Source organism: Amphiura filiformis, chromosome 16 (assembly GCF_039555335.1).
Source record: "Amphiura filiformis chromosome 16, Afil_fr2py, whole genome shotgun sequence".
NCBI classification, from domain to species: Eukaryota; Metazoa; Echinodermata; class Ophiuroidea; order Amphilepidida; family Amphiuridae; genus Amphiura; species Amphiura filiformis.
Genome location: NC_092643.1, coordinates 51,208,977 through 51,235,192, shown reverse-complemented (window position 1 = coordinate 51,235,192; position 26,216 = coordinate 51,208,977). Strand labels below are relative to the sequence as shown.

Below are 26,216 nucleotides of genomic sequence, written 5' to 3'. Positions count from 1 at the left end.
AATCACCAATCTGAATGGAGCTTTGCAAATAATTCACCCTAATTTTTTTGTGTGGTGAAATTATTCAAACAATGTTGCCGATTGGTCCAATTGATAATGAAAACTTCTTTTTGACCAATAGGCAGGTAGTTCTCATGGGATTTAGATTAGGATTAAATGATGGATGGCAGGAGCCATATTTGTCCAGTGTTAGCCATTTACATAAAACACTGCAGTGTACTTATTAATATTAATAATATGTTGATCTTATAGAAAATATGTCACAGAACCCAATAAACATATTCCATAGGTCTTGTGGTTCTTGAGTGAAGGCTGAAAATTTTGCCAAAATGAAAGTTTTGGATGTTCCACCCCCCCAGAAAATCATGGAATTTGGGCAGAAATGACACTCCTTAAATCAAGTCTTGGGGTCTTCTTTATAGCCCAGACCATTCCTCTTGTTTGTCAGCTTTACTTGTCTCAATATCTGAGTGCAAACACCGCTAGCCTAGGTCATCCTCCCCTCCAACTCGTCTTAAGTTTGCGGTATTAACTTAAACATGTATTTATGATTCGACCAGAGTTCATGCTTGTGCATTCAAAGTTGGCATAGTATTCTAAAGGAATTCAAACATTAGTTGTTAGTAAAATTTTGAGCCCATACCTAAATACCAGCATACAGCTTTTCCCAGCTTGGCTAGCGAATCCCTCATTCAATGGGAGCTTAAGCATTATTGCTGCAGTAAGCTTCATCAACAAGCTACAACTTGGCTGGGGAAGGCTGTGCTCTGGTAAAAAGGTATGAGCCCCTAACCAAACTTTGAACACACCAACAAATGTAGTTGAAATTACAATATTTCTTTTTACACATCCTACCTTGGTGTCAAGCTGTCGTCCGTTGACACCGTACCATCAAACTTAGACGGTGGTAAGGCATATGACGGGAACAAATAATGGATGTGATTTATGATGAGGAATTTCACAATCAGTTCATAAGCTAGCAGACGACCCTCTCTCCACTCCCAGGCTTTGCTGAATAAACTATCTGTGCTGTCTGTTAAAAACCATTAAAACACAATTATTGTGAATTAGTATACAAATATTGACTGCTATGAGGGGCACAGTTAAAATTATAGGCCGGTGATGTCAAAACCATGACTATGCCCGAAGCGAAGCTGAGGGCATAGTCATGGTTTTGACATCACCGAGGGCCTATAATTTTAAACTGTGCCCCGAATATTAAGCAGTCAATATTTGTTTTATATACCGAATAATATAGATTCTTCTCATTTGATTGGTTAAAAGATTTCCCGACTGACAAGGCCTACAAGCTTTTAACTGCATAGGCCTTTAGGCTTAAATGCACACAGCATGACAGTGCATGCAAGAGCAAGGGTGCAGAATTTGGACCGATATCTACCGATGTCATAATCTAAAACAACCCTACCGTTTCTGTGCTAACATCACACACTGCCGAAGTCTCCAGGTCGTAGTAATTTGTCTAAAAAGTGACATTTGGCAGGTATAAATCCTTGACATGTAACATTTTGTAAACAATCACTGCACTCACTACGGCGGCCGGTGAAAGATCGTCGTCAAGCAAGGAGAGGTCAAATTCATTGCGAACTGTGACCGCGATAGTCTTAACACTCGTAATCAACGCCGGCCGTATAGTGGGTGCGCAATGTATACTGAGCGATCTGTGTATTCGGGTTGCGAATATCCAATTATTTTCCGGCATAGAATCAACTGTGCCCGGGGCACAGTTGTTGTATGACGTCATCTTGATATAAAAAGGGGGCACAGCTATTTTAATGACTCCACTTTTAACCAATCAGATGAGAGGAATCTATATATGAGGTATATAATATGATATATTGACATGGACCGAATATTGTATACCGCCCAAGACTAACATGACTAAGGATACTGATCCACTGTCTGAATAGCTCACCATAGACTTATTCCACCAGCCGTCTACACTGCGCATGTACTATGTTATGCTTCGTAGTGACGACTGATTATCTTACAGTTCAACTTGTGGCTGACTCATGCTTGCGACTTTGGTTAATGCGCCATAGCGCGACTAACTAGCGGCGCCCGCGTACTCTGCGCCGTTGTGAGAAGATCACGCTCTGGAGTTCTAAAAACAACAAACTCGGTCTTGGACACAACTGCGCAGTCTCAGTGAAACTTTGCAACCTGCTTAATATTCATGTGCAACCAGAATCTGGTTGCAAAAGTCCGCCACTTTTTTTCCATGTAGTTTTCTCAGTCGTCAATCCAGAAGGTTGACGAATGAGGGCAGCAGTCTAAGCTCACCAATCAATAAGTAAGTGCATATTTACGATATTCCACAATTAGATCAATCCTCATTTATGTGTGTGATATAATCTGAGACTGAATTAAAAACACTATAATGAAAGACAGAGATAAAAAGAATTTATCGCGTCTGACGTCATCTGTCAATCAAACTCGAGCAAGGTTTGTTTACAAGTGTCGTGATGATGCTGACTTGCTGAACGTGGCGGTATAACCGCGCGCCTTATTGTTAATTTTGCACCTTCAAACATACAAACCATCTCAAAAGTTAGGTCTTTATAGCAGGAAACTTTCTTTTGTGAAGGCACCATGTCAACAATGCCTAGAAAAGTTGCTTTTTGCCTTGTAAAAGTATGTTTTGAAAAAATTTCGCCATTTTCTGCTATTCCTTTTCTCCGATCGGCACCAGATAAATCGGCCTTCCTTTTACGCGCTATTAACCTGTGTAAACCAATCAAGGATTGTAATTGACAGTGACATCAGACGCGATAAATTCTTTTTATCTCTGTCTTTCATTATAGTTGTGTTTGACGTCAGTGTATCATTCACACTACCCATGACCCTTGATTGGTTAGTAGTGTGTAAAAAAAGGAAGGTTGATTCATCTGGTGCCATATCAGAGAAAAGGAATCAACAAAAATGGTTAAAAATTAGAGTACTTTTACAACGCAAAAAGAAACTTTTCTAGGCATTGTTGACATGGTGCCCTCGGGAAAGTTTCCCATTACTAAGACATAACTTTGAGATGGTTTGTATGTTTCAAGGTGCAAAATTAACCAAAGGGCACGCTGTTTTACCACCGTGTTCAGTTATTTCAATCATCACAACAACTTGTAAACAAGTTTAATTGATAAGTGTTGACAGACGCAAACTAGTATTTTTATCCCTGGCTCTGATTATAGTGTCATACTCTTCCTCATGTAATAGGCTACAGATTCTCAAAATCCATAAAATGCAGATTGAAGAATGTTTCTTGATTATCTGACCTTTCAACATTCTTTTTGAGGAAGACTTGTAGAATGTCATCTTATCATATATATATTTTTTAATTTTAATTTTTTTTATATTTTAAAGCTTTTATGATTTTAAAGTCAAATGATAAGAATATAAAATTAAAACAGGTTTAAATTTTGTTTTAACTTTTTGATTCTACCAAATTATCATAATCATGTTAAGAACACTTTGAATATAACCTCTATAATTACCGTCTTCTAATGCGCATAATGATGTCACGCTACAGTATTTCCCTCCTGATGTCGATATATGGCGCTTCCTTTGTTGTCGCAACTCCATATCACTTCCTGCTGTACTTCTTGTAGCATCAGTAGCCTGGGACCTGCTTATTGGGTTTGATTCGGAACCGTTGCTATGCAAATCGGATGAGTAGATGGTAGACTTGGCAGTCGTATCTCGAGTCAGAAGGTCATAGTTCATATCCCAGTCAGCACAGAGAGCTTGAAGCACCAGTTTTAACATGCTTGGGTTATTGCTGTCTTTTGCAACTATAAGATGAAGATAAAAGTTTAAGAAAAAATAAAGAACTTTTTAATGTAAATTGCAAAACAAGTCAAAGCAGTAAAAAGTATACAGCTATATTTTTCTTTGGTAATAAAAATGTTGTGGTGGTACAATGCAGTCATTGGCATGCACAGGTTTTCAAAAGTGGGGACCACTGGTCATGAGTCTCGATTCCCCAGACTGTTCAAAAATATTTGGCTCCCTTCTCTCATCACTTTTTTGCCAACAGAAATATTTCTGTACTAAAATCTCAAATTTGTTAACTAGGACACTCAAGAATCTTGAAAGATATTTAAGCTCATCCCTCTTCGATTTCAGCCCTATCACCATTCTTACCATGCTGGTGATTGGCTTCTTATAACCAATCAGACGGTAGTACTCATGGGGTTAAGCCTCTTCAGCCCTATCACCATTCTTACCATGCTGGTGATTGGCTTCTTATAACCAATCAGACGGTAGTACTCATGGGGTTAAGCCTCTTCAGCCCTATCACCATTCTTACCATGCTGGTGATTGGCTTCTTATAACCAATCAGACGGTAGTACTCATGGGGTTAAGCCTCTTCAGCCCTACCACCATTCTTACCATGCTGCTGATTGGCTCAATAAAACATAATAGTCTTCATGTAACCAATCAGCAGGTAGTACTCATGAGGTTAAGCCTCTTCAGCCCCGTCACTATAATTCTTACCATGCTGCTGATTGGCTCAATAAATCATAATAGGCTTCTTATAGCCAATCAGCAGGCGGCACTCATGTGTATCCTGTCCGCTCTCACACTCACCTAGATATTTGAATACTGCACTGGTAGCTTGTCTGACTGTGGAGGCTGGATGCATTAAGTACAGGTTGAAAATGGAGAAATACTCAGGCCAATTTGGTAGTAAAAATCCTGGTGAAATATGCTGTCAAAATCAGAAAGAGAGAAGATGAAGAGTTTTACTGAAATTGTCCAATGGATAATGGCACAATTTTTTACCATAATCTACAAACACACATTACAATTTTAAGCCTATCACTAAACTAGTAATAGGGTAAGACTCATTACATTATGGATCGATATGAAAAATGTGCTTTACGTATTGGGTGACTGGTGTACACTTATGTGTATTTTCAGGCCCGTAAGGCGTCTGAAAATGCGCAAGTAAAAAATGTGGTGACCTAGTTGTGATTGAACAAATTATAGACTGCAAAAGTATTATGATACCAGTTAATATGTTCACCCCTGAAGACAAATATATGCCAAAATTAACACCAGCAGCCAATACCTGTACCCTTTAGCTCTTATTTAAGACCTTATTTGTTGAAATCAGTTGAGACCCATGAAAGGAACGAAATCAAAAGTCTAATCAATGGAAAGCATGGCGCTAGTTCTCTTCAAGAAAACTTTGTGTACAAATCAATAGAGCATGCAATGGAGCAAACCTTTGAAATGGCATTGTCCTTAGGATTTTGGCTCATCATGTCTTTATTTCTCAGCTGATTTCAACGAATGAGGTCTTAAACCCAAGCTAAAAGATGCAACAATTGGCTGCTGGCTCTTAATTATGACATATGTATCTTTGTATAGGATATCCAGGGGCGAACATAACCGGTACCTTACTTCTTTTGCGGTCTGTATAATTTTAGTAGTGATCAACCTGCATCCATTGACAATGCCCAATGCAACCAGTAAAGCTGTATCTCACAAAAAATAAAATACGATGAAAGTAGCAGAAGCTGTTATAAAACTGGTCAACACCACTCACTTTTTGAACTGTATATTGCAAAGAAATCATTCTCCATCATCAGTGGTATAATGCTGATGGGGTAGACTGACTGATGATTATCTAGTATTTCTAGTGTGTAATGCTGTTGGTAGACTGACTGATGATTATCTAGTGTTTCTAGTGGTGTAATGCTGTTGTTAGACTGACTGATTATCTAGTGTTTCTAGTGCGTAATGCTGTTGATAAACTGACTGATGATTATCTAGTGTTTCTAGTGCGTAATGCTGTTGATAAACTGACTGATGATTATCTAGTGTTTCTATTGTGTAATGCTGTTGGTAGACTGACTGATGATTAGCTAGTGTTTCTAGTGTGTAATGTTGTTGGTAGACTGACTGATGATTATCTAGTGTTTCTAGTGTGTACCATGGCCTACTCACCTTAATTAAATACACGCAAACTCCAAGCAGACCCTCTGCTTCATATGCATTGAGAAACCTGTAGTCTTTTCTCAATACAGCAAGGTGTGGTAGTGATGATTGATCCGGCGATACTCCTGTGCCGTGACGGAGTCTGGTCAGAGCTTCTGTGAAAGAGGTTAGGGCTTCCTGTTTGGATGTACAAAAGAACATTAGGGCAGTGAGTAGGACAAAATATTACAAAAATTCATTTTTGGCTACACAATAAATTTACATATAATTTACAATGCCTTAAATGCTAATCATTCACACTCACTAAAATACCTTTTGCTTGAAGCAAAGTCTTAATTAATCTTTCTCCTCACTAAAATACTTTCCTTCTGAAACAAACTTCTGTCCATTCTAAAAATAATTTGCAGGCAACAAGACTGGCACGAATAATTCCTCAAAACAAACAAGACACATGCAAAATATGGTGCTTAGGTATTCATAAATAGTGCAACTCAAAAAGTAAGCTGTGGGGAAAACCTGCTAATCACTTTGTGAAACATACAAATTCCATTTGTGTTTGTGTCAAAAACGTGAAAAAAAAAAAGATAACTGGAAATATAAAATAAAATGAGGAAAGAAAAGAAAAAAAGAAAATGGGATAAGGAAGTCAAGGTGAATGAAAGAAAAGAAGGAAAGAAAGGAAAAAAGAGCTCATAAAAGGGAAAAACAAACAAAATAAAGGAAACAGAGAAGCAAAGAAAGAAAGATACGGTAAAAACAAATATCTACAAATTTCGAAAGGTTGTATCTCACATAATGACAAGTCAATCACAAATACTAATTATTGAATATCTTGCACATTTAGAACATAATTTAAAAAATAGACTTGATATGTTACATCTGATTTTCAACAATATTTCCTTTCTACTTTGCCTTTTTAAATCCTGAATTTAATTTTGTGAAGAAGTACAATATTCTGTGAGCTTTATTGAAATATGATTGAACTAAGACAACAAGCATATAACTATAAACCAATCAATTGTTTTTTTCTTTTTCTTTTTAGTTAAAAATACGGCATCATACTTAAACATAACTATTTTTAACATTTATAAGGTAAATGGTGCACATCCTTGGATGATTTTGGCATGTCATGTATTTAAAGAGAAAGTGCTCAATGTGTGCTTTTTTCATTTGGGCTTAAAGGGGCATGTGTTTCTAGCACATGCCCCTTTGATTGCTGTGTTTCTTGCACCCTCTTTTTGGGGTGATGTTTCTAGCACCCACTTTTTTGGGTGCTATGTTTCTAGCACCCTCTTTTTTTGGATATGGTTGAATGCATCATGTATGTGTGCATAACTTTTCTTGCAGATTCAGTCGTTTAAGGTGGTACTACACCCCTTGATAAATTTGTGACTATTTTTGCATTTTTTTCACAAAATAATAACACACTGGTAACAAAAGTTATGTATATTATAGGGGAAAGGAATCCAGTTACTACACTGGAATTTCAGTGACTCAAGACAAGCGGTATGTTATTTATGATAAGAAAATAGGTACCGCTAGAAAGTACCTCATTTCTTAACATATACATGTATAATGAACCACTTGTCTTGAATCACTGAAATTTCAGTGGAGTAATTGGATTCCTTGACCCTATAATATACATAACTTTTGTTACCAGTGTTTAATTATTTTTTGAGAAAAATGCAAAATAAGTCACAAAATTTATCAGGGGGTGTAGTACCACCTTAACACAGACTATTAGGCGACAAAAATCCACCCTGTTCTACAGGCGGACGGACCTTTCAACCTTTCTTTTTCGAAAAAAATTTCACCAATGGGTTGATCAGGCCAGTAGAAGAGGGTTTTTTCAGTGCCTTAGGCATTTCTTTACCATTCAAAGCAAAAATAGTTATGTTCATTCCCTAAGTACTTGGGTGACATTTTATCAAAACAATTTTGCATGCAAGTGTAAAAATTGTGGACAAAGTGTAATGTGTACAATATTGAAGTGAAATTTCCACTTTTTGGTTACTTCACAACTTTACCTTCTCAAAGAAATCAAACTTGGGTGTCTAAAAACAAATGCAAATGGCTGTGATCATTAAATATTCTATCATTAATATACAGAGATGTAACTGGCTGGATAACAGATCCAAATTCTGACAATCAACCTTCCCTCAGCCAGTGCTGTACGGTGCAACCATTTTGGGCGCATTGGCGACTAGATTTTTTCTGATGTAGCTAAATCTTCAATCCCTGGTGCCAATGGCGACCAACTGCTGAAGCTTGTAATTGCCAGCAAATGCAAAACATGTTTGTAACGTAGCATTCAATAGTATGAATGTATGGCTATGAATATGCATTTACCATGTCTCAATGGGGACTTCCTGGATAACATATAGGCCCACACTGTACATGCTATGGAGTATGTAGCATTCAATGGGAATGTACATGTACATTGAGTGCAGCAGCTATGAACATTCAATGCACGTGGCCGTGACAGGGAAGCCACCAGTCATACAGTAAGAAGTCAATTTATAGGAGAGGTCAAATGTTTTTTTGGGGAGCAAAATTTGGGCGCCTAAATTTATTAAGTTAGGAGCCATTGGCTCCTCAATCAGTTTTTGTACTGTACAGTACTGCCCTCAGCCACAATATCATCATCAAATTCAAGTTCAAGATATATTCATTTTTTCCTACAAAATATTTTAACAACCCCAAATCCGAATTTCCTGATACACCTCTGAATATAATCTACACGGAGTGGTATAGCAAACGATATGATAAAGCTTGCGATAATAGCAATATAATAATGGTATTTATAATTATTCCAAGGAGCAGAACATGAAAAATATAATACATAAGTACAATTAGTTTCTACAGGACGCAACAAATATACATGTATGCATTATATCAAAATGTATATGACGTTTCTACATAATTAGAATAGAATTAAAAGCAACTATAAAGAACCAAATATGACCTATTTTTATAACTGAAATCAATGGTGTAGGTCTCTCGACCAGGGCTCCCGCTAGTCTTCAAAAGCTCTGCATCTGTTTGAACGCATAACTGTAAAACTTGGTCGGGAAATGCGCATCCCAGAAAATTTTGTGCATTTGTATGCATGTTGATGTGTTGGGCAACAAGCAATACAATCTTACGGGCTCCTGATCAGCAGTATTGCATGGCATCGCATCTCAGTTTGATGCAAATATGTGACTATTTCCTTCCATATTTTTCTCGATTTCAAATGGAGTCACACATTGAGGTAACCCCATTTGAAATTCACACTCCCTATGTGGAAGATCAAGGTCATGTCTTCCATAGGGGATGTATTGATTTCAACTGGAATAGCCCAATTTCAATTTTCTGTCCCAATTTCACTTGCTCCTGAGGGGAGAGTATGCCCCTGACCCTTCCCCTGGTTACATGTACACCCCTGGTCGACTTACCTTGACCTCACAGCGTGACAAGAACGCTGAGAAAGCTTTAGTAGCATTCTCTCTGATGCTCAGCTGTCTATGAGCTAGGAGTGGGTACACAATAGTATGCATATGACTGGTCAAGAACTCTGGTAGTTGACTCAACTCCTGCTTACCAAACTATATAATAGAAAAAAAATTGAAGTTAGTAACACTTTTTGATATACAGTTCACATATCGAGGGTTTAGGACCTATCTGCAATAGCTGCCCCAAAGACATTTGGATAATTTTATGCATTCTATATTGTACCCATCTAACAGTATGACACCTGGCAGCTATTTATTGTCTTTGCCCTAAACCCTTGATATGTAATGTTCAGGAATTATATTGCAACCATGGGCGCAACTTCAGAATAGTAGTCACCACCAACCGTAATATTTTAATGTCCTAACCATAACCCTGAATCCTACCCAAATCCTAGCCCTAAATCATAACCCTAATCTCTGACCCCAACCTAAATCCTAACCCTAAATCCCACCCTAATCTGACTCCTACTTAAATCCCAACCCTAAATCTCTTGGGGTAGAAGCAAATATTCTGAAGTCTTGCCCAACCATGTTCAAGGTGGGTATCTGCACAAAAAGTTTAAATATTAGGCGACGGAAAAAACAAGTAGGGTCGCTTCGTGGCCTGTTTTTGCATATGACCCTAAAAATCACCAAAGCCTAAAGGTATACATGTACAAAGAGGCAAAGTGGAGATGGGCAGGTCACATAGCTCATAGAGAGGAAAGCAGATGGACAAAGAAGTTAACAGAATGGCAGCCAAGAACAGGACAGAGAAGAATGTGGAGACAAAAATGAAGATGGCATGATGATCTTACATCCTATGGGCACAACTTGGGCAAGAGAACAGAACAGAAGTAAATAGAAGCTTCTTGAGGAGGGCTACGTCCGACAGTGGGTGACACAGCCTGTGAGGCGAGGCACTAATACAAGAAATAAAAGTGTCAAAAATATATCCCTACATATGATCACATGAAGAAAGAAAAGTTTAATGTACAGAAATTTGAATTTCTATACCCACCTTGAGGATAAACTGTGTACCGCCTGACACATCATACACTGAAGATGAAGCCAGTTTGCCTGTCCACTGGAATCTTTTTAAGATACCAGTGATCGCCATTAGTGCGCCCTCTATTGACTGCCATGTGCTCTCTTTACTCTGGCAAATCTGTACATTGAATCAAAAGATAAAAAATAAATTGGTTACTTGATAAATATTCTCTTGTGCTGTCGTTGCCAAGGCCTTTGTCGACAATGTTGTCGACAAGACACATTTTCCCAACAGTTAACAATACTGAAAGTTATTATACTTAGTTCTCTAGGTTGATAGGATGAACAAATTTTTCCCCAGAAAAGCCAACGCACATGAACGTTGAAAAAAACAAAACAACAGTGCCGGATTCAAACCAGCAACCGTTGTAACACTAGTACGACGCTATAGCCAACTGAGCCACAGAGGCATGCTATGAGCGGATGATATATAGGTATTAGGTTCGAATGATGTTCAAATCCATACACCCGCTAAGGACGACATGACCTTACTCTTTCAAACATGGGGTGTAGATTGCAAATAGAGTTAAATCCATTCAGATAACCCCATTTGAAATTCACACTCCCTGTGTGGAACATAAAGGTCATGTCTTCCATACAGGGTATGAATTCAACTAGAATAGCCCAATTGATATTCCAGATGAAGTTTGGGAGTGTTTCAGGAAAGCTATCTAGAACTACCACAACAAGGTGCGCTATGAAGAACTCTTCTGAATTTGAGATGAACATTTTAGAAGAGCTATATATCACTCTCCTAACACAAGGGTCTTAGCTAGAAATTGATGTTTGCCCATCATTTGAATAAAATTGCCAGTCATAATTTTTAAAACATTTACCAGACTTCTACAGCCCATTTGGGGTTCAAAGAGTTCAAATATGTGTTATGGCCTTGTTTTGCAAATCTGGTTTACTAAAAAGGTCAATAGCCTTTCTCAACTCCTACAATTATAATGGAGCATCTGTCAAAAACATTAATTTTGCCCATCCCAGGAGCAAATGCCCCATCTAAAATGACAGGTAGACAGGTGGCTAGCTAAGACATTGCTTAACACCCAATCCTTATTGCATTATTTTGAACATTAAACTAAAAATTCATACCTGTGCTAACGACATGAAAAACACCTGTAGCTCTGAAAGTGAAAAGCCATCGATCACATGTGCAAGCCTGGAAACCGCCGCATTCCTGATGGCTGACCAAATATCTGTCAAACCACACAGCATAAGCTGGTAGACCTCTTCAATGTGTTGATGTGCACCCCTGTCCCCTATGCGATGTCTCAACCATTCCATCACATGCACCACGGTTTGGTTTCGCACCACTGGTTTATTGATTGCTGGCAAAAAAATGAGATTGAATTCAAGAGTAAGCATTTACGCAGGTATCTCGCTAACTTATGTTTTGCATAATTGCGCATATTTTCGTGAAATTTTGCTCATGAGATTTGCACTTTGATGAAGCAAATTGGGTTTCCTGGCGTGCAACATTTTCGGGACTTTCTGTTCTGAAAATTCCGATTGTTATCCATGCAAAATACCATTTACACATGCTGTTGCAAAACAGTGTGTGGTCTACTCGCTAAACCGCACCTAAAAGAGTGGGTTTTTAGAGATCGCAAAACCAGAAATCAGTTTGGCCAGGTTTGGCTTCTTTGGGAAAAACCCTTGCTCATGTCATCATCACCATTGTTTATAAATTTGATTGTATGATCAGTGTAATAAATCTTCAATGTAAAGAACAAACAAATGCAACTATACAACAAGAAAAGTAGATGTCCAATTCATTCAAGTTGAATACCGATGATGAATTCTGCACTGTGTGTGCAGGTAATAAATGTTTTTTTTTTTTTTAAACACCTTATTTTTAGAGAAAGCAGGGGGTTAAGCTGTTTTAAAACCCTTGCTTTCATTTCATTTTTTTCTCATATTTGGTGGTCACTGTGTATTTCAAGGTATTGTTTTAAACATTTGAATAGATCAGTGTCTAGTTTTGCTACCTTCTTTGAAAGTGTGTCTTAAACTCTGGAACAGAGTGTCTGGTTTTTTTGTTTGTTTTGTTTTGTTTTGTTTTATCGTCTATGTTTTTTTTTTTTTGTTTTGTTTTTTTTTCACAACTTTATTCCCTGTACTTGAGTCTGGTGGGTGGAGAAAAAAAAACATGTCTGGTTTTGTTAAATTGCTTACCTTCTTTGAAAGTGTGTCTTAAACTCTGTAACAGAGGTTGGCTAACTGGTTGTGATAAGTACCTGAAAAAGAGAATAAAAAGGTTTAAAAAATAAACTATTAAAAAAAAAATTTTAAACTTAGGTTTGATAACTGCATATTTAATATGACCAAAGAATTGGTAATAAGTGAAACAAATTAAAAAAATCGCAATAACCTAACAAACCAAAAATACATTACATAAAGGGCAAGGAACAGCGTGTCAGTGATTTCTGCTAACTCAACAACTTTTATTCTTTAAAAATGCACTGCTAAAAACAATTTAATTAAATAAATAAAATCAGTTTCATAATTCTGCTCAGAAAGTGTTTAAAGCATTTTGAAGGTTATCATAATTTATTTTACATTTCCTAAGGCAGGTGCTAATTTACCTGCTAAATGGCAGGTTGCAGGGGGGGTATAATTGAATTGCAGGTAATAGCCAGTATCATACATGTACATACCATTTGATAAACTCATCCAGGAGTTCATTCACCCTCGCTTTACACTGTGCCTCCTTCTCCATAGCCAGTTTTCCTTTCTGCAGTGTCACACTCCGCTCATCTTGAACTGTTTCCCCGTTGATACCTTCGGACCAACCAAATCGTCTCATAAACACGTAGCAAGTGAACTGGTTCAAATCATCTTGATGCGTAAACAGCTGGTTGGGAATCATCTTGGGGAAAGGGTTGACTACTTCATCGTCGTCGTCATCCCCAAGATTTTCTACCGCCATGGACAACCACTCTTCGTCTGGGTCATAATCGTGTCTTTGTTGGTGGTGGTTTGACGGTTTGAGGTCCAACTGTAATGTCTCTAGATTTACAACCTCGTCACTCAAATTAGCTGATAGTTTCAGCTTTTGCAGTAGGTCACTCGATGACTCCATTTCTTAATAATAGCATATCACTTCAACTATGTTGATGCCATTGATTTGCTGAAACAAAAAATAAATAAATGCTATTTATTTAGCAAGGATTTTAATTTGAAAAGAAATCATTTTAATCTTGGCTGCCACAATGTACCTCGAATCAGGGTCTTAGGCAGGATTTGAAGGTTTGGTGTGTAAATTAAAAAAACTGGGTGTGTAAATTTAAGATTTGTGTACAAAGTATAGGCCATGTGGGCAAAAACTGGGTGTATATTTACAAATTTGGGTGTGTAAAACACTTCCTACATGTACAGGGCTGGCTGCCTAAGCCCTTGCCTCGAATACCTGTATGTTCCTAAGCTGCCCTACCTCAGGCTTCCTCCTGCTGTGCTGAGCCTGAAGCACTTTGCACTGCTTTGTTTGTAGGGATTCAGTCATTTTTCTTATTTTGACTCTAGCTATTTTTCTATGCAGTGTACATGCAGTGTACTGTATGGTACATATGATGTTTATGTGCCTCACAGAATAATGAGAATTGGGTGAGCCTATATTAGGCAAAACGATTATGTTTGGTTGCCCTCAGAGACCGACCCCAAAAAAAAAAATCAGAAATCTTGGGTCAGGGTTTTTTTTTTTCATCACTTTTTTAGAAGAAACCTTACAACTTGAACAGTATCAAGGATATTAATATATTTGTTATTCACTCATTTCATTTATTAAATGCATATTTGATTAAAAATAAGAAGTATTTCCATTTATATTTTGTCCAAATTATCAAGAATTTGTCAATACTAGCCTTTTCACAATGGAGTGTGGGGCCAAAAAGAAATCAAATAGTGGTAAAATGAATCGCATACCTTATCATTATCATTTGGCGGAGTTATGCTAATTTACATATTTCTCTATTTGGCACAACTGTCTAAAGAATTTGGAATTTCAACGTGTTTGAATTGTCCACTTAAAATACTTAACAATATCACATCACATTAGGCACTTATATTTAGCCATTTATACAGGGTGTCCCAAAAAAAGAGGCCCCACATTGCCTCTTTTTCTCCTATTTCTGAAACGTTGATCAAATATATTTTGGTATGTAAAGAAACCCTAAATCGTTAGCTTTAATAAACCAAAACAATTCTTTCAATCGACTCACAATTTTTGAAGATATGCCCTCTTTAAGAAATGTACCCGTTTTCACTCTGTCCACGGATGAGGTTTGGCTACATCAAAGATTTAAACGAAACACACGGTTAATGACATGGATAGATAATAGCATTAGTCTTGGGAAAGCATTCACTATAAGCGAGGATCACCAGCTAGCTTCAAATATCTTCGCAACCCCATATTACTGCTGCATTTGCAAGTATCCGGCATAAAAGGCCTTAAGGATGGTGCATAGCATAATTAATGCAATGAGAACCAGGGCTGAAACCTGTATTAGTCACGGAGGCAACCAGGTAGAGGGCAGAGCAGCACAGTGAACTCACTTCAAAAGAACCAAAGACAAACTAAACAGCCATTTTCAGGGCTACCTTTTATTCCAAAAAGAGAAATGACTTATGTTGTCAATAAAAAGAAAGCAAGAAACGAGAAAAACATAAGTAATTGCAAGTATAGCAAAAGAAGTCCCATCCCACATCAATTTCGCCCAAATTAATGACACTTAACAAAATCCATAACCCATAAGCCCACCGGTAAAGCCCATTCCCTTAAATAAAGTTGTTATTTTATAAAGTTATCATCGAGGAATGTTTTATATTCATGCATGGTATATGCACTTTCCAATCTTTGAAGTAGCCAAACCTCATCCGTGGACAGAGTGAAAAACGGATACATTTCTTTAAAAGGACATATCTTCAAAAGTTATGAGCCGATAGAAATAATGATTGAAGGTTTCTTTACATACCAGAATATATTTGGTCAATAAATTAGGGTGGTTCTTATTTTACAAAAGTCTGAAATTCCATTCTCCTACCTCTTAGAATGGTTCAGTTGGATGAAAAACTTATTCTGTAAAATTTTCAGGAAGATCGGACAATATTTACTGGTAGCCCAAGAGTCTCCAATATGGTGACCCCTGTCGTGATTATTGGTCATCGGACATTTTTGAGCAATTTTAGGGGAGTATATTTTCGAAATAGAGTGTCTCTTGATATTCAATCTTTCTAAATGCATTAACAGTAACTAGGTTAACATATATATAACAAAGGGTGCCTTGTATTTACTTCCATTGTTGTTTTAAACTCAACCAGATATGGCGCCGCTGCGAATACTCCTAAATACCGGTCCTCGGCCATTTTCAAGCATTTGTAAGGGGTCTAATATAAAAATTAGAGTGTCTCTTGATACCCAATCTTTGTAATTGCATTAACAGTAACTAGTTTAACATGTGTATAACAAAAGATGTCTTGTATTCACTTCCATTGATTTTTTAAACTCAACTAAATATGGTAGTTTGTGCCGTGAGTACTCCTAAATACCGGTCAATAGCCATTTTCGAGCAACTTTTATAAGGGGTTTATTTCCAAAATAGATTGTCTCTTGATACTGAATCTTTGTAATTGCATTAACACCAACTACTTTAACATATATATATAACAAAAGACGTCTTGTAATCACTTGCATTGTTGTTTTAAACGCAACCAAATAGCAGTTATGTGCCGTGAGAACCTAAATACGGACTGGTCGTCAGCCATTTTCAAGGGGGTCTATTTTCCCAACAGGGTGTCTCTTGATACTCAATCTTTGTAATTGTTTTAACAATAACTAGTTTAACATATCTATAACAAAGGCTGTCTTGTATTTACTTCCAATGTTGTTTTAAACTCAACCAGATATGGCAACTTGTGCTGTGAGTACCCCTAATGGTCGTCAGCCATTTTAAAGCAATTTATGGGGTATTTTCCCAATAGAGTATCCATCGATACTCAATCTTTGCAATTGCATTAAAAGCAACTGAACTAGTTTTTAAAACATAACAAAAACTGTTCTGTATTCACATTCATTGTTCTCACCCAAATAACATAGTTTGTGCTGACTGTCAGACTGTGGGAATAGTTAATTTTATAATTTGCTGCAATTTATAAAAAGGATGTTGACTTTCTCATGGCTGTCAGGAAACTGGTGTTGATGCTCAGATACAACTTGCAAAAGGAACTGCAACTGGCATGGTCTTCATCGTGTTGAACTCCTGCACCAGTGCCACTCCATGCTCTGCATTAACATTTATCACCTTAATGTTTTTAATGATTTCCACCCCCTCAAGAAAGTCATCACCATGATCACGGCTGGTCCAAGTTTCTGGATCATGATCCATAAAGTCAGCTGATAATACCCAACTTCTCCAAGAGTCTTCTGGTATTCTGTGTGACAAAGTCTTCCAGTCGACTATCTGAAATTAGCCGTGCAGCAACTTTGATGCGCTTGAGCGTTTCATTCTCACCCTCCCCATTTTGCATTGATTTTACCATTTCACATTTTGTGGCCACTGGAGCGATGGGATAGAAGAACCAAGGTTGCTCTAGAAAGATACCACAGGTGGAGACTTTACTTGGCAGATGTTGCCTATATAGACATTTGCAGGCTGTCTTGTTGCTGTTAATGCCAATTACAAAGAGATTGAAGAATTAAATAAGAGATCCACTCTATTTTGAAAATAGACCCCCTAAATAAAATTGTTCGAAAATGGCTGACGACCATGTATAAATCACAGCATACACAAACTACCATATCTGGTTGAGAATAAACAACAATGAAAGTGAATACAGGACATCTTTTGTTATATACATGTTAAGTTATTTGCTGTTAATGCAATTACCAAGATTGAGTATCAAGAGGCACTCTCTTTTGAAAATAGGCCCCCCTTATAGTTGCTCGAAAATGGCTGACAACCGGCCATATTTTAATACTCACAGCACAAACTACCATTACTGGTTGAGAATAAAACAACAATGGAAGTGAATACAAGACATCTTTTGCTATCTAGATATGTCAACTGTTTGCTGTTAATGCAATTACAAAGATTCAGTATCAAGAGACACTCTATTTTGAAAATAAACCCCTTATAAAAGTTGCTCGAAAATGGCTGTTGACCGGTATTTAGGAGTACTGACGGCACAAACTACCATATTTAGTTGAGTTAAAAAAAATCAATGGAAGTGAATACAAGACATCTTTTGTTATACACATGTTAAACTAGTTACTGTTAATGCAATTACAAAGATTGAGTATCAAGACTCAGAGACACTCTATTTTTATATTAGACCCCTTACAAATGCTTGAAAATGGCAGAGGACCGGTATTTAGGAGTATTCGCAGCACGAAGTGCCATATCCGGTTGAGTTTAAAACAACAATGGAAGTAAATACAAGGCACCTTTTGTTATATACATGTTAAACTAGTTACTGTTAATGCATTTAGAAAGATTGAATATCAAGAGACACTCTATTTTGAAAATATACTCCCTAAAATTGCTCAAAAATGTCCGATGACCAATAATCACGACAGGGGTCACCATATTGGAGGCTCTTGGGCTACCAGTAAATATTGTCCGATATTCCTGAAAATTTTACAGAATAAGTTTTTCATCCAACTGAACCATTCTAAGGGGTAGGAGCATGGAATTTCAGACTTTTGTAAAATAAGAACCACCAGAAATAGGAGAAAAAGAGGGCGCAATGTGGGGCCTCTTTTTTTTGGGACACCCTGTATTTTGTCCAAATTATCAAGAATTTGTCAATACTAGCCTTTTCAAAATGGAGGAAGAGCCCATGAAAAAAAAAAGGATCAACCTTCCCACCGTCCAAATTTTTGTCTCGGAAGGGCAACCAGACAATTTATTCTTTTAGCCTTATTAGGTTAGTAAGTATTAACTATTAGATTTCACACCACCCAAATAGAATTATATGGTTGTGCGCCCTTAATTTCACTTCTCAGAAAAAAAACATGGACAGCTAAAGTAAGCATTAAAATGAGCAGAAATTTGCAAAATTTGGATTGGTCATGATTAGTAATGTTAAATACTGCAAGTGTACCACAGATGGGAGAGATCGAATAACTTTTAAAATGATTTTAAGCAGCCTTTTCTTTATAGAAACACTGGCATGATTTTGTCTGTAAAATAGGCAATTCCCGCCCTCCCGGACATCATAGACTTTGAGGGCCAGTCGTAAAAAATAATGACGGTCAACTTATTTTTTCCCAGCCAGAGGGATCAGGCAAGGGCTGATTTCAACCATCATAGCTGTCGCTTAAAACTGAGTCGCTCCTGTGAAGAAAAAATGATGTTTTCTTAAGGCAAATTTAGCATGGACTCTGATTTGGTGGTGTGAGATCATTACCACAATTATGAAATAATAAGTATGTGAACCCATACCTATTCTCTTTTTTTAGGGTTGGTGATTGTTTTGATTTAAAAAATCAAATTATTTGATTAAAATTTTGTGAGAATCCTTCAATTTACTTTAATATCTAACACCAATATTCTGGGGAGCAGATTATACCAAATTGGCGCTTTTGACCTTGACATTCTTTTATCACTGGCGACAAGTCTTTCAATTCGACAAGTGTCCATAACTTTATGCGTGAATCAATTGATTTATACATTCACGTCAGATTCCTGAGCCTGCCATATTCCAATCCCAGCTCCGTGCTGTATATTATGGGCAATTCCAAGTAAGCATGTCCAAATTATTAAAATTTAAGTCATGTCAAGTATGTGATATTGGTCACATATATACATGTAGCTGAGTTTAGTACATTTTCTGAAAACATGCTTTTATTTTGAGGACATGGGTGTTCAATGTCAGAAAAATATCCTAATTTGCTTAAATTTGCATTATTCTTGACTGAGTAAAACTAAAAGTGCAGCAAAAAGAGCAAGACTAAAACAGAGCAGTTGAATTATTCCATGCCAAATCAATAAATGGGTTGAATGATTGGTCACCTTCTCAGATTTTACTGGCCTCAGGAAAGCTCGGTCATAAAGCGGATGGATTATATGCATCAGTGATACACCCTGCCCAGGATTTTAACAAAGAAGGCTAGCACAGGAAAGCTGCAGGATGGCGCACACCTTCCTGTGTAAGGAAATTTCAATATGAGCCCTTAAAAGATATAGAAAAGCTGAAAATCAGGGTTGCCAACCCACGATTTGGTAGGCCAATTTTTGTCTTCTGTCCTGCGATAAGGCTGACATTTTCGGGCGGGTTTGCGGGTACCCGCCCGAGATTACATTACCCGGGCAGAAAATAACCTGCCCGGGTACCAGAAATTCAAAAATTTTGTAGTGTCCCTGGACATAGACCTAAATGCTAGGATAATTCATGGTTGACCTAAAAAAAAAAAAATTTGAATTTTGCACGGTGTTTTGTGTTTTTGCTGAACCATGAAATGGTATCAGCCTATAAGAGTGTATGTTACTAGCTTACTTACTAGCTTACTTACTAGCTTACTAGCTTACTAACTAACCATTTGGTCTGAAATGGACATATCTCTAAATGCCACGAAGGTATGACCCCATGAGTGGTGTCATATGAAAGAGGAAAACATAAAGAATGTGATAAAAATATTTCCAAAGCGTCGGAGGTCATCCAGGGTCACAGGGGTCAAAAAGGTCATTTTAACTGAAAATGCTCGATTGAGCTTAAATTTAAATGCAATGATCCTTGTGACATTCTAAACATGTTTCAAACATTTAAAAATGTATTTAAGGTCATTTAGGGGCCATAAAGGGTCAAAGGTCAAGGTTTTCAAAATGCTCCAATTGAGCTGCAATTTTAATGCAATGATCCTTATGACATAAAAAAAAAAAAAAAAATATTTTAAGATTCATTTAAGGTCCTTAAGAGGTCATAAAGGGTCAAAGGTCACGTTTTTCAAAATACTCCGATTGAGCTGAAATTTAAGCGCAATGATCCGTATGACATTCTAAACATGTTGAAAATATTTTAAAATTCATTTAAGGTCATTAAGGGGCAATAAAGGGGTCAAAGGTCATGTTTTCAAAATGCTTCAATTGAGCTGGAATTTAAATGCAATGATCCTTATGACATTCTTAACATGTTTTAAATATTTTAAAATTCATTAAGGGGGTCAAGTTTTCAAAATGCCAGCTTCTCACGATCAAGGTAGGCCTATATTAAAACGGCAATTAATGAAACAGTCTGATTAAAATTAATACTAGGCCTATCCTGCACAGTATTGCTGCTTGATCAGATCGTCACAGTCATGCGCCTAACTTACGGTACCTCGTGCCCTTGCAAAGGGCACAGTTCCTCTAGTTCATTTTATATTCTTTACTTCTCCTCTTTCATTAACACCACTCGAGGCGGTCATACCTCCGGGTGACAGTGGTATAGGCCTACCACAATATACTGCCGAAGCCACATGGTTCAGCTATGGTGCGGTTATCGCTCTAGTTAATAAGAAAATTGATACTTTGTTTTCATGTCATACTCTATTAATGATATCAAAATGCATTCAAATTCAATGCATTTTGATATCATTAATTAATAGATTTTTTTTTTTGTTGCAATTTCGGTACCCGGTTACAAGCCCGAAAAAATGCGCCAGGTACCCGGGCACAAAATTACCGAAAATGCCAGGCCTATCCTGCGACAAAGAAATTTTTATTTTTAATTACTGTTGGTTTTTCATTATTTCAGCATTTCCAGTGAGCCAACTTTTCTTTTTTCTTTTTTTTTTCTTTCAGTTTTTGTTAGCTTTTTATCATTTATTTCAGCATTTCCAAAATTGTTACTAAAAAAGGGGTTGTAGAAACCCCTGAGCGAATTTGTCTTGCAGGTTTGTATACAGGCATGAGAGAATACATTTCAATGAAAAAAAGGAAAATTCTGAATTTAAGGAAAAAGCATGTAAAATATGGATATCGTCTGAATATGTTACGACTTATTTTCTTTCAATTTACTTGCGCACATAACGAAAGGTCAACCCACTTCCTAACACTGTTTTTGAAATCTATGGCTCAAGACAAACAACCAGGCAACCATCTGGATGATAACATAAGCCCCACATACATGTGTGGGGCCAAAAAAATCAATAGTGGTAAAATGAATCGCATACCTTATCATTATCATTTGGCGGAGTTATGCTAATTTACATATTTCTCTATTTGGCACAACTGTCTAAAGAATTTGGAATTTCAACGTGTTTGAATTTTCCACTTAAAATACTTAAAAATATCACATCACATTAGCACTTGAAACTTGATTCTGAATTTAGCGTCCGCCGCCCACGTTATTAATTTTGTGCCGCGTTTGAGATGTAAAATCTGAAAATAATTCATTATTGTGCAAATTACTACTAAACCTGAAAGAAAATTTGTTCTTTCAAATTTTTAAAACCTCTTTTTTTGTATTTGAACCCTTCAAAAAATATAGAAAGCCTTGACAATTATTAGAAGAATTCATGTAAATATTTGAGCATTAAAAATATACAGATTTTTGACCCTTGCTCTATCCAATTATTTCAATTATACCTTTGGGATACCAGGATAGACAAGAACTTAACCTAGCCAAAATGTTTTTATCAGATGGACATTGTTTATATTGTAAATAATTTAACTAGGAGATACTATAAAAGACCTATTTTTAACAAATTGGTGCCAATAAGAATTATTTCATAATGTTCTGTGTGAGTGTTATTTTTGTAAATGAGTCAATGCCCCCCCCCCCCATTTCCCCCAATCCTCAAATGTATACGGAGAGGTTAGTACAAATTGGAGTGAAGAAGATTCGTATACTTCAGAATACATTTAGTTTGTTTTAAAACTTGGAAAACAAAAAGCAAGATAATTATACTTTTATAAGGGCCCTTCACATTAAATTCTTAGTTTACTGTTAACCGCCCGCGTCCAAAATTGAAAAATATTTAATTATTTTATTTTTATTTTGGATTTTCTCCTTTAAAATAACTTTTAATGACTTTTATTTGCTACTTTCTAACATGAATCATATCAACAATAATGCTGAATAAACAAACAGCATAACTGCACCTGATACTATGTGTAAAAGTAAGCATATTAATAAAATAATTAAATGCCAACTCCCATCAAAACGGTTTGATAATTGGTTGTGATAACTAATACTAAATAAAGAAAATAATAGATAATTAATAATTAAAAGTCACCTCGTCCTAATTTTAAAATCTTGAACAGTAAACTCGGAATCAATTGTGAAGGGCCTAAACGTATGATGTGTGCTGTTCGTGACATTAACTTGGGACTGGCGATTAATTATATAGAATGAACAAAAGCGCATTGCATTGTTAAAAGGCCGCTGATATTGATAATGAAACCTTGAAAATAATGAATACGGTAATGAATAATGAAATAGTTGCCTCATTATGAGCTGAAAAAAATGGGACGCTAAACTCAGTATTGAGTTTCAATGGCCTTACACACTACAAAAATGTTATTATTTCCCATAATACATATAATGCTTCACTGCATAGAAATTAGTACCCCTGTGACGTCAAGTGACTTTTATCAAATCCAAAATGGCGCCACCCATGATTGTTTATTTTGCTGTCGAAGCCATATTTTCAACTTTTATTTTTTGACTTTTTAACTTAATTTTTATGGGAGAAAAAGTGTGTCGCTAGGAAGATACATTATTCCTCTTACCAAAGATTTTTTATAGTATTTAATTTGACTCTCAGCATGCTCGGAAAATACTTTTAAATGGCAAGTACTTCTTTGTACTTTTCACATGCTTTCAGATACGACATCTAGATGGCGACATTATGTTGATCTTGCTATTTAAAATATGTTTATTTGATATTCTACATGTACATGTAGCAACACAAAATAAATTTACACCAACTTAGAAAGTCGTCACATTTCACAATGTTGGTTTCCGCAAGTTTTTGATGTGGTTGTTTGTCATGTTAAAGTTGAAAGTTGTTATCAGGATATATTCTGACTGCTCGTCATGATGACTACGGCGTTCCGATATTATTGTGACAATCGGGTATTAGTATTCTATTATGATTAATATCTTATGCTTTTGCAAAATTCCTTCGCAGTTTTTATTTTATTATTTTTGGCGCAAATGGCGTAAAAACATGAAGTCAGGTTCTCACGTCATCATCACATCGACACATCAGCACCTCATTCGCAAATCAATCGTGTGACGCAGTCTATGTGAAATTATGTGAGCGTACAAGGTCTGATAAAAACTGCGAAAAATATATACAAACCTCTAATAGTACAGGCCACCACAGGTATACCCTGTGTGGGCAAGTCATACTTCAGTATGACTTGCCCTGAACGATCCATATATGTTAGGAAGAGAGCGGATACATTGCATGAGAGCCTGCCAATTTAAGCTTCCTATAATATCAATTGCACATAAGTCATAACATACGAAGTCACAAACTTACGCCAAATTGGTCAAGCTGGGAGATTCCACGTTTGTTGATAGAAAGACAGCCTAGGCTAATAGAAATTGGCACTCCATTCGTGGTGGATAATAATAAAGTTTAAAACATGTAGGCCTAGCCTTTGTCCGGCACTTAGGCAGGGTGATTCTTTGTAATTTTTTGTTGGATTATTTTATTTGATTTTGATCCTATTTGTGACCTCTTCTCATAATTTATTACTTTCCTTTTCTCACAAGTAAAGTCTGAAACATCGAGTCGTAGTACCGTCCATGCGAACTTGGATGCCCGGCTTGGATGTAAGCTTAAGCGCTTAGGCCTACATGTTGACGCAAATTCAAGAAAGCAGAAAACTTGGGACTATATCTGCCTCTGTATTTTGCAAACTAAAACAAGAATAGGGCCTACTCTACTAAATAAATACGAAAATGAGAGTAGGCCTATGACTGAATTAATTTAGATGCCAAGACACTGAAGTGAAACTGATATCGTAAAAAGTCACACGGCGCTTGCACTAAGTTATGAATGAATCATGCCGTACAATGGTTTATACTCATCACATGTATATCGCCATGGTCGGGGCACGTATGTAGGGCTATTTGCATGCTTGTCATGGGTCGACCTGGCTAAAAATCCTGGCGTTTGCGGGCCGAATGTGGCAACCCAAAATTAACGGTCGACCTGGGAGAAACCGATTTACGATAACTTAGGTGGTCTATCGTGTGCGATACGCTATTTTTGGTCGACCTGGGATTTTTTTCTCCCAGCTTGACCCAAAACGCCAAACTTACAAACTTCAAATACAGCAGACCAGCTGTTAATTATTACCGATCCTGTAGAATAACTTACATAATCGTCCATTTCATGGAATCCCGTTGCTCAGAATTGCCCATTTCATTTTTATCTGTCAAATGCGCTGTGGATGTGCTCCATATTAAATCACAGGTGTGAAACTGACTTTATACCACTACGCAGAAAAGCCAGCCTCGTGGCGCTGGGGCATGACGTCATCTTGGGCGTACATGTATGCAAAATTTCCGACAGGCGTCATATAACCCGTATTGTGATTGGTTGCAAAAGCCATTCTTTGAAATCGTAAGCCAATCAATGAACGCGACAGCCTTTTATGGTATTAATTAATGTGACTGCGCCAGTAAAGTACGTCTAACCTGATTGGTTTACAAAATTACTAAGCCAGTCAGCGTGCTCGATGCAACAACCTCGTAGAGGTTTTCGAGAGGCGAATTCACGTGGCGTGGTGATCCAGCGATCGAGTATAAATTCAGCTTGACAACTGCTCTCGCGCGAGATCGCAGGTGCAATAACAATACATGGTCATGGACACAATCACTGTCATTTACACAATGGAATAATGAATTATTTATGACATGCATCGGCTGGATTTTACAATCAAGGTAAGGTTTTTGGCCTGTCCCTGCGTGAATATCCTTAGTTTTCAGCATCAAAGTCGACAAAGTTTGCGATGACCAGTTTTTTGCGGACACTTAGATTAATTGATAAAGGTAACTTTTATATAGGTCATAGGGTAGAAACTTTAAGTACAATTTGTACGAAATATACATTTTGTTATAGGCCTAAAATGTTTACAAAAATATATTGGTCCGTACGTTGTGCTTGTTGTATTCGGTTGTTCGACGTATACACCACAGGCAGCACTGAGCGACAGTGACTGGCAGTGTCTGCAGTGCATGAGTGCCAGTGTCATGTCAGTCAGTGACTGTCAGTGTCATGAGTGTGAAGTAAGCGGTGATTAACACGATTACCAACAATCATCCACGATATCAAGTGGATATTTAAAAAGAATGATAGCAAACCTTACCTTCAAGAATTATTTCATGCCACAGATTCACTGGGTTTGCAAGCTAAACTTGCGTGCCATTCACCTGTTTGTTTGTAGTTTATTTACTCATTAAAAAATTTCAGGGGTCAATTACGTCCTCATTCAAGTAAGTTTATTAGTTCTTGAAAAATAAGATAAAATGAGCTCACCAAAAATAATTTTGTAACTAGAAATACTTACAAATATTTTATATATTCTATATAAAATCTAAAAGTCTCCAAAATATATTACTTTTTTTTCGACAAAATGTCATTTATGCCAGAAATAAAACCAAAGATTGATCGAGTCTAATTGAACCTTATTATCGATCAATCGGTTATGATCAGCGGAAATCAATACATATCAATACAAGAACTGATTGTCCACTTGTTTCTTCCTTTTAAGCGGCTTAAAACATTATCTTTTG

The 26,216-nt window shown here is 36.8% G+C and overlaps 1 protein-coding gene across 1 annotated transcript in view; it reads right to left on the bottom strand.

The window, feature by feature from the left end:
• LOC140172722 (uncharacterized) overlaps window positions 1–25,882 on the bottom strand; it is a 105,580-nt gene extending 79,698 nt beyond the window's left edge. The window contains exons 1-10 of the mRNA XM_072195855.1: window positions 25,790–25,882; window positions 13,145–13,617; window positions 12,663–12,724; window positions 11,580–11,815; window positions 10,453–10,599; window positions 9,396–9,545; window positions 5,968–6,135; window positions 4,603–4,723; window positions 3,507–3,803; window positions 856–1,033 (exon numbers count right to left, since the gene is read on the bottom strand). Coding sequence (XP_072051956.1) covers window positions 856–1,033; window positions 3,507–3,803; window positions 4,603–4,723; window positions 5,968–6,135; window positions 9,396–9,545; window positions 10,453–10,599; window positions 11,580–11,815; window positions 12,663–12,724; window positions 13,145–13,569 — 1,784 coding nt within the window. The 5' untranslated portion in view covers window positions 13,570–13,617; window positions 25,790–25,882. The remainder of the gene's footprint in view (window positions 1–855; window positions 1,034–3,506; window positions 3,804–4,602; window positions 4,724–5,967; window positions 6,136–9,395; window positions 9,546–10,452; window positions 10,600–11,579; window positions 11,816–12,662; window positions 12,725–13,144; window positions 13,618–25,789) is intronic.
• Window positions 25,883–26,216: the final 334 nt, after the last annotated feature.